Here is a 9564-nt window from a genome sequence, read left to right as displayed (position 1 = left end):
TTACAAATGATTCCAGATGTGTTATTTCCTAGTTTTGATGTCTTCACTATTATTCTACAATGTAGAAAATAACAAAATAATTAATAAAAACCCTTTAATGAGTAGACTTTTGACTGGTACTGTATATATACACATAGGCCTATAATATTATTGAAAATGTGATTATATTTGGCTTATGTTCACCAAGACAAACACACACACACACAGAAAAATGTTAATAAACATACATTTTATTCTGTAATTGTCATGTAGTTATTTGTTACCAAACACATTATTTGGCTGATTCAAAGGCAAATATTGGTCCCTATTCCATATCTTCCCATAAGGGCAGGTGTGCATGGTCTAAACCCTGTTAACATTTCCTCTCTTGAATTAAATTCACATAAGTAGTCAGCGTTATAAATCTATAACAGGCATCTCAAGTTATTCAGCTGAGATTACAGGACTTTCTAATATGTCCAAATGCCTAATATATGTTAAAAATACAGCTGCCATTACGCAACACACAATTTACTATTCTTAGTGTCATAAGAACACATACCTTCTGACATTGCCTCAAATACCTTCCCCAACACCTTTTTGTGGCTATATCTGTAAACACATTTATTGAATATATGTAATACTGTAGTCTAAATAAAGGTAATATTTTAATACCCTAGCTAACAGTTTATAAACACTCGTTAATACTGAAGATGGAGTTTGGGGTGGAAGATACTGGACCTGGAGAGATCAAATTTATATAGCGTCTCATTAAACCTGGACAAAATGTTTTGCTGCTCGTTTAAAATGCAAGGGTAAAAATATGAACCATTACATATTTGTACACAAGTTACCAGGTGGGTATGATTTATAAACTGCCATATATCTGTGCATTACAGATCCTATCAAATGTACATGCTGCATTGAACATAGGTCTTACCTGTATAAGACTGATAAGTTCAATACAATGCTCTACTGTAATCTTCCAGCTACACCCTGTTCCAGTTCCTACAAATGCCTTTTTGTGTGCGGACTGACCTTCCTGCCAAGCACTGAACCACCTGATCCTACTGAACTTCACTCAGCCAATTTCACTGCAGCACAGAGAATGTTGGGAACTTTGATATCTAGAAATAACTTCAAGGACTAGAGCCACTATAAGTTCCAATGGTAATATGGATTGTTGGTCTAAAGTACAGTATGTTAAGTCTATACTAGTCCTAGCACTCCTCTAGATCAAAACGAATCATGTCACATGCACACAACTGTCTTTAGTATACTCATGCCACTTTTGTAGAGACCCGTAGACTTCAATGCCAAATCAGGAGAACAGAAGCAGCTGGATTTGAGCTATCTCCAGGTCCACCTCATGCCCCATCCGAGAATGTCGCATGTTTGAGGACAGTAGGACCAATTGTAAGTAGCATTAGTTTGTCCAGGAGTGAGCAGTAGTACCCTCGGTCCCTTTCAGGCACTGTGATCTCTCCATCTCCCTCCCTCCCTCTCACCTTCTCCCTCCCTCCCTCTCTCTCTCTCTCTCTCAATGGCAGACAGCCAGCAGGAGACGTTTGAAGTCCCCACCACACTCAGATTTGATGGCATCCTTCAGGGACATGTCGTACTTCTCCAGGTACATGTCTTTAATGGTCTCCAGATCATACTGTTGAACAGAAAACACTTCTCATCAGCTGACCCATGTCTGCTTTTAGATTAATCAACCGAGTCCAGTAGTCTAAAAGGGGCGTTTTCTTAATGATTTCCCTGAGCCATGTATAATGCATTTGCAATTGTTGCTGAGGTAGTCCGCAAAATTAGCATAGCCTCTTTGGATGACATACCCCCAACCTATTTTCATGTCATCATTTGCATGGTTTACAAATGTTACCATAAAGTAAAGTATTTAATATACATTTTATGCATGCAAGTCAGTAGTCACAAGCTTATTTGGTGTCTTTGATAGAGCAAAGCACGATCCTAACACTCTCTGACAGTCTATGTCCATTCGTTACCTCAGAGCGGCATACGACGATGCGGATGATGGTGTCCTCATCAGTGCCTGCTCCTTTCATGGCTTCATTCAGTCGCCGGGCGAAATACAGCTGAGGGTTCTTAGCAACCCTCACTGAAAAGAGAAAATGCCTTAAAATACACTGATTCTCTCAACCAAAATAAAGATAGTTATTTGTAAGGCACCTGACACATCGCATTCAAGAGAGTAACCTTTTAATCTAGTTGAATGTACTGCTTTTAAGTTGAAGTCCCTTCGGTGTCTCTGGCCTCAGATGATCTCTGCACCCACATACAAAACACACACAAGCCAACTTGTATACATACCAAGTGTGATGTAGCAGCCCTTCAGTGTCCCAGAGACCTCATTATCAATGGCATCCAGGATTTCCGTTCCAGAGAGCTGGGACAAAGGGTTAGCATAACACTAAGCATACACAGCAGTACAGAGGATAGATCACATGGAGCCTGCTGGGCGTACAAAATAAATAGACTGATAAAAGACATAGGCTGCTAACAGTGGACCCACCTGCTCATACACCTTGAAGGTGGCCTGAAGTTGCAGATAGTTTCTTTTGGCCAGGATAAAGTTGAACGTGGATTCATCCGTTCCAAAACATCCCTCACCAGCCTAAATAGTAAATATGATTGAAATGAAACAGGTAAATCCACTTCTTGATATTGTTGTTTCTTGAATGTACTTCTCCGTGCCATACCTCAAACAGGGCGGTGGCATCTGCTTCAGCCAGACCCTCATCCACATCGTAACTCTCATCTCTGGTGCCCTAGAACAGAAAGCTTTCACTGACTTCTGTGGTGAGATGAAATGTAGCCTTTCTGTCTGGCTCAGGATATTGTATCTGGCCTCCATTTTACTAATGAAAGGACATTGGAAAAGCAGGCAGACTGCCAACCAGCCAGTGTGTGTGTGTGTGTGTGTGTGTGTGTGTGTGTGTGTGAGTGAGTGAGATAGAAAGAGAGTCAGAGACAAAGAGAGAGAGTTGTAGGGTTAAGAGAGAGGCCAGGCAGAGGGAGCTTGATTTTAGTCCAAAGGAAGGGAAGGGAATTGTGTTACATGGCAAGAGTGAAACCACGGGGCCACTTACCTGTAAAAGAGCAGTGAGCAGGTTTCTCACATCTCCACTAGTGTCCCCTTCGATATCTGATTCCAGGTCTCGTTCATGCACTAGAGAAGTCACAGAGAAACAAAGAGAGAGAGAACGCAACAGAAAAATTGGGAATATATTATTAAAGGCAGATGTAACATTGAGAGGCACAGAGGAATAGGTGTTCCCTTGTTGTTATGACCACTGATATCATTATTCTATCTAAGCCAATGGGGAAAAGGCATGGTGGAAAGCCCCACCCATAACAACAAGACATGTCTTTTAATCACAATCCCAAATCAGAACAGAATCAGCAGTGCAAAAAACAACAGGATGAGCAGAATAAGGTGACCAGTGTGGTTGGGATGACAAGCCTATGGACTTTACGGGTCATGCAAACTATGAGCTCTTGCCCTAAACTAGCCAAATGAGTTAGGTTCACTTCAGGGCTTCTTCCTGTTAACCCTTGTCAACTTTAGTAAATATCCTATAATGAATAATTATGCAAAAAGACACTTGATTAAAACCTGTTGAGGACAGACGTTCCGCTAGCGGAACGCCTAGCCAATATCCAATGGAACAGCGTGGCGCAAAATACAAAACCTCAAAAATCCAATCATTTCAATTTCTCAAACATACAACTATTTTACACCATTTTAAAGATACACTTCTCCTTAATCCAACCACATTTTCCGATTTCAAAAAGACTTTACAGCGAAAGCAAAACATAAGAATATGTTAGGAGAGTACATAGACCAAAATAACCACACAGCCATTTTCCAAGCAAGGAAAACACAGCTAAATGAAGCACTAACCTTTGACGATCTACATCAGATGACACTCCTAGGACATTATGTTACACAATACATGTATGTTTTGTTCAATCAAGTTCATATTTATATCCAAAAACAGCATTTTACATTGGCGCGTGATGTTCAGAAAATGTATTCCCACCAAAAACTTCCGGTGAATTTACAAAAATACTCATCATAAACGTTGACAAAATACATAACAATTATTTTAAGAATTATAGATACAGAACTCCTTTATGCAACCGCTGTGTCAGATTTTAAAATAGCTTTACGGAGAAAGCACATTTTTCAATATTCTGAGTACATAGCTCGCCATCACGGCAAGCTTTTCAGACACCCGCCAAGTTCGGGGCAACCAAAACTTAGTATTAGAAATATGCTCTTACCTTTGCTGATCTTCGTCAGAATGCACTCCCAGGACTGCTACTTCCACAAGAAATGTTGTTTTTGTTCCAAATAATCCATAGTTATGTCCAAATACCTCTGTTTTGTTCATGCGTTCAGGTCACTATCCAAAGGCTAACGCGAGAGCGCAATTCAAGACACAAAAAGTCCAAATGTTCCATTACCGTACTTAGAATGATGTCAAATGCTGTTTAAAAATCAATTTTTAATGGTAAAAGAAAAAATAGCTATACTCTGCCCAGTGACAGGAGAAGGCTCAAACCACTTTCTGAAGGCTTTAGACAGCAAATGGAAGCCTTAGAAAGTGCAACGTAACCCCACAGATACTGTAGTTTCGAAAGGGACTAGAAAGAAGAACTACAATTCTCAGATCCTCCACTTCCTGGTTGACTTTTTCTCAGGTTTTTGCCTGCCATATGAGTTCTGTTATACTCACAGACACCATTCAAACAGTTTTAGAAACTTCAGAGTGTTTTCTATCCACATCTACTAATAATATGCATATTCTCGTTTCTGGGCAAGAGTAGTAACCCGTTTAAATCGGGTATGTTTTTTCATCCGGCCGTGAAAATACTGCCCCCTATCCATATCAGGTTTTAAGTTCAAGGGGAAAATATATATTTTTCAACCTTATATTCAACACAACCTCTAAGGCAGACAGAGAGAGTTGCCGTATCTGCAGGAAACAGAGATTACAGAGTGTGTGGCTGATTATGGAGTGTGTTGCCATCTGTTACAGATGTCTTTTGTTGCTGAGAATTGTCCTGCTCAGCAGGAAACGCAAACGTGTAGTGTATTCAAGGTTTTCAAATGCTTCAGAAGTTTTTAATTTCCACTTTAAAATGTTAGACCCCTACAAAAAAAAAATCCATGAATTATAATCCACATAATAATTCCCATTTCCTGTTGCTGCAGGATTATTTATCTGCTGTATCATACTGGCTCAAGTGAAGATCTTACACCTATCAGTCAAACTGCGGAAAACTGAAACTGAAACTAACCTTGAGGGTTAAGTTTAGGCATTCATTCTGAGTAAGTGTTAAGGTCATGGGTTAAATTTAGGCATTAATCCCAAATGGGTAAGGTTAGGGTTAAGGTGTTGGTCAGGGTTAGAATAAAATTACAATTCAAAAACGAGTGCCTAGCACAGGGATTGAACCTGCAATGTTCGGAGCTGTAGCTTACGCTTTAGCCCATCCTCAACCCCATCCCCAACACCCTAGCTTGATGCGAGCCAACTAGATGTTAACAGACACTCACGTTGCCCCTAGTAGACGGTTGGAAATTGACATGGAAATAAAACGACTATCCATTAAGTAACTTCACCATTCTAATAATGGCTTGACAGCACGTAATCCACTGGAGCTTGGGCATCTCTTATTCATCATCTCCAGCACCACCCCAACATCAACACGTGAAAACACTGAGTTTCTCTGTTTTGCAGTCACCGGAAACACTTTCCACATCATCTGGTGTGCATCATGTGATTTTAGCCACGTATGAGCGGGCGAAGGCTAATAAAGTAACTGGTGAAGTAACTTTTGCCTACTCATAGTTGGTTAAAATCACAACGTACACCAGATGATGTCAGAAGTGTTTGCGTATGATGTCATCAGAAACACTTGTCTTTTCACATATGTTGACGTTGGGTTGGTGCTGGAGATTATGAATATGAGGTTGTCCCTTTAAAGATGTCATGCCCGGCAGGGGGAAACGGTGCCACTGGCCGCCCAACTACCGTTGTTATTGTTTTTGTTCCCGAGCTGAGGAGCACGACTCTTGGTAAAACAAAATGTGCAGTACATATTTTGCTCTTCTATCACACGTGTGTTAGAACTTTGTTTGTTGTTTGCAGTCATTTCTTTGTTGATGTAATATCGCAATTGGATGTGGCTGTTTCACCATTAAGGATGCCAGCTTTAAGGTGCAGTGTGAGGGTGAAATTGATACTTACCCTGAAAGTAGCATTCTTTTAACATGTGAATATCCTGTTGGGGGGAGGGAAAAGAGAATGAGGGGGAAAAAATACATATTAAGAAGACTGTTTTTTTCTTCTAATCTTGAATGTGTTGAAACGTACAGCGTTTGTGGCGGTGCACAGAATCTCCACCAGAGTGTCCTCATCAGTGCCTGCTCCCTTCATGGCCCTCCTGAGCTCCTTCACTGCATAGACGACTGGAGGGTCCAGCATGGCCACGACGGCATTCTCAAAGTTCCCCCCCAGCTCACTCTTCAGCACATCCACCAACTCCTTCTCCAGAGAAAGAGAGAAAGAGAGAAAGAGAGAAAGAAAAAGAGAGAAAAAGAGCGAGAGATGGGTGTATGGGTGTGGTTGGCTGGTTTCCTCAAATTAGCCACACATTTCAGTTATGCAAAATGACATATTTCTTGGTGCAGTATAAGATGTACATAATTCCTTTACTATTAAATGAATGAGTTTGATACTCACATTCCCATACTTGTCAAAATAGGCCTGTTTAATTTCCATGCGCTGGGCTGCACAGCGGTTAGTAAGTACGTCAATGATGACCTGTTCATCAGTGCCTGGACAACAAAATACAATCATAAAAAAAAACACAAATACCACCCTTAAGCCCTATTTGGACCATGGCACAATGTTGTGCCATTAAATAGCTTGGGCACAGCTATTTGTTCATTGTAAGTAAACTCTCATTCATTGAGCAGAAACATCCCTGGAATGCTATAAATTAACAAAACATATCGCAACTTACCCAAGCCTTTGCAGGCTTTGCGTAAGGCCTTTATGTCAGCCGCAACATCAAAGTCCTCGCATGGCATGATTGTGGGCTAAATGAACATAAAGATAATTGTTATGATATGCTCTACATAAGAGCTAATAGCCACACAAACAAAAAAACACCTTAATACAAATGCATGATTTCCCTTATATAGTAGCCTGGTCTAGTCTACCCTCCCTTCCAATCCTAGTAAGAAATAAACTACTTAACATCACAATAGTTGAAAAACATTGAAATCAGTAGGCCTTTTCAGGTATGCATTATGTAATAGCACTGTAGCATTAGAAACAATGTAACATGACATGGGGGAGGGGAGAATTTATTGAACTGAAATGGCAAGAAATACATACACTGGCTCAGGAATTTGGCCGCGGATGTGTGTTAATAAAACAAAGTAGATGGGCGCAGGGCCCCATAGCCGAAATTGAGACATGACATGGAAACACCCCATAGAAAAAGATAGAGGACTCTAGATGGATATAACCATTTTAGCACAGACAGTGCAATTGAGGGCTTTCACCATTTTATAATAGTCAACTGGGTGAGGATTCCCATGGGTTGGGAGTGATCAGCCAATGATCACAACATTGCATTCTTCATCAAATTTAGTTGCCTATGGTTAGTAAATGGCTTAAAGCTACCGGTATATCACTGCCATCTAGTGGCCACAGTAACTTAACGCGCAAGACTTGGTTCAATCCCCAATATTAGCTTTATGCTTCTTTCAAAACACAAAAGAAGAATATTGACTACTTTAAAATGGAGATAGTCTCAATGGCGTTGCCCATGATGTCGCAGGCTCCATATTAGCACAAAGATGAGTCCTCTATCTATCTCTATGAAACACCCTCATGCTCTGCTCCCACCATAGCCTCCCATCCTTACCCTTTCTCTCTGATTCACTCGTTCATTATTTAGGTTAATCTAAACGGGATTGTGATGAATTCCGCAGAGGAGTGGCTGCTTCCTCTGCGTTTCTCCAGGCCTGTCACATGCGCTGGTTTGTAATTTGTAGGGCATTTGGATTTAATAAATCACGGTGACAGATGAAACAATGTGTCAATCTGAATAAAAATGGCATAATCTATTATAATTCTACATTCAGTTGTGGTACAGTATGGAATGTCGGATACAAAATCAAAATAGTTTTCTGATGGCGTTATAACATTATAATCCAGCCCTTACAATGATAATTGACCAACAAATAAAAAACGTATTGGCCTACATAGTAGCCTAGATAATATTCACAAATGCCTATCATTTCCAACCGACCTGCCCCGGTTTTACTTCGTTTTATCACATCTTTGTAAAATTATAAAAGAATGGTAGGTTTCGGTACTTACTTGGCAGTTTCCCATTTTTACAGATATTTGTCCCGCTGTGTTGAGATCACTGAGGTATATAGTTGAGATATCCTCGTATTTACCAGATGTGGTAGCGGACATTCATGTAAACTCGCGAGATCAGCCTCGATTTAGCGAGGCTAAAATCAAAGATGGTGGATAAATAAAGACAGTTCACTCAGGCCGTTTAAGAATTGAAATAAAAGTGTCAGTTCCAGTCTACTTAACTGGGTGTGTCTCCCATAGACACCAATGAAATAGCAGCTGGGTCTGGTTTACTTAGTTCAGGGATGTGCAACTTTGATGGGGGTTGCAGTGGCTCACGGGTCTACTTACCCACATATGCAGTCAGAGCTAGCCCTAGCCCTTTGGGGACCCTAAGCGAAATATGATTTAGTTAATTGACTTTCATTGAATCAGAAAAAAACAGCGTGTGGGCTGTCTCGCTTCCGTCTCTGGCTAAAACCACAGAGTTTCTAAACTTATCTTTGCTAAAACTCTAAGCCACATGTGCCAAAACTCATTCCACAGAATGGTGAATGTCTCCTGGTTTTCAAACCTCCCGTGTACTTGATTGGTGAATGAATGTCACTAAGTAGTAAGGAACTCCCCTCACCTGGTTGTCTAGATCTTAATTGAAAGGAAAAAAGACAACCCAGCAGACACTAGGCCCTCCATGGAATTAGTTTGACACCCCTGCTCTAAGCCCAGACAGAGAGGAAGAGGCAAAGCATGAGGGTTTACTCCGCCCAAAATCATTCATTATTAAGCAAGTGAGACGTTTTTGTATGGGGGGGGGAAACGAGCGTGTCAAATTTAGTTAAGAATAAAATGAATTGCTATTTTGATACGTGAGGCTTATTTGATCTAATAGAAGTTTCTTAATGTTGTTTCGAGTTTACTGATATAAGTGTGATGCACGTGACCCCGTGACTTTGAGAAAAACACTTTGTATTGGAGTTGTCCCTGTTGAAATTCGAGACGGCTTATGCATATTCATAAGTATAGCATAGCATCACACTCTTCATTGAGTACAGGTGGTTGACGTCAACACCCATCATCGAATATTCAAAAATGTATTCAAATAGATGAGTAGGCAGGAGCTTGACAGCTCGCCGTTCCGCTGTGGACAACGAATCCCATTGTTAGGGCG

General features: G+C 40.6%; 1 protein-coding gene across 1 annotated transcript; it reads right to left on the bottom strand.

Annotated features, from left to right (window-relative positions):
- Nucleotides 1–212: 212 nt before the first annotated feature.
- LOC106590227 (annexin A13) lies at nt 213–8913 on the bottom strand. The gene is made up of 11 exons (XM_014181009.2): nt 8412–8913; nt 7042–7117; nt 6759–6853; nt 6390–6560; nt 6264–6297; nt 3093–3172; nt 2703–2771; nt 2516–2617; nt 2314–2389; nt 1989–2101; nt 213–1639 (listed from the first exon to the last, which is right to left on the bottom strand). The coding sequence occupies exons 1-11, from the start codon at nt 8511–8513 to the stop codon at nt 1520–1522; spliced, it is 1038 nt and encodes a 345-aa protein (XP_014036484.1). The 5' UTR covers nt 8514–8913; the 3' UTR covers nt 213–1519.
- Nucleotides 8914–9564: the final 651 nt, after the last annotated feature.

This window comes from Salmo salar, chromosome ssa29 (genome assembly GCF_905237065.1).
Source record: "Salmo salar chromosome ssa29, Ssal_v3.1, whole genome shotgun sequence".
NCBI classification, from domain to species: domain Eukaryota; kingdom Metazoa; phylum Chordata; class Actinopteri; order Salmoniformes; family Salmonidae; genus Salmo; species Salmo salar.
The sequence above is the reverse complement of the archived record's forward strand: the minus strand, read 5'-3'. Positions and strand labels throughout refer to the sequence as shown.

What these genes read in the sequence shown, in the direction of transcription:
- LOC106590227 (XM_014181009.2), bottom strand. Translation starts at nt 8,513, where the DNA reads ATGTCCGCTACCACATCTGGTAAATACGAGGATATCTCAACTATATAC. An exon ending in TGCTCACTGCTCTTTTACAG is followed by an intron (nt 2,772 to 3,092) that starts GTAAGTGGCCCC and finishes TTTCTGTTCTAG; the next exon opens with GGCACCAGAGATGAGAGTTA. An exon ending in CCTTCAAGGTGTATGAGCAG is followed by an intron (nt 2,390 to 2,515) that starts GTGGGTCCACTG and finishes CCTTTGTCCCAG; the next exon opens with CTCTCTGGAACGGAAATCCT.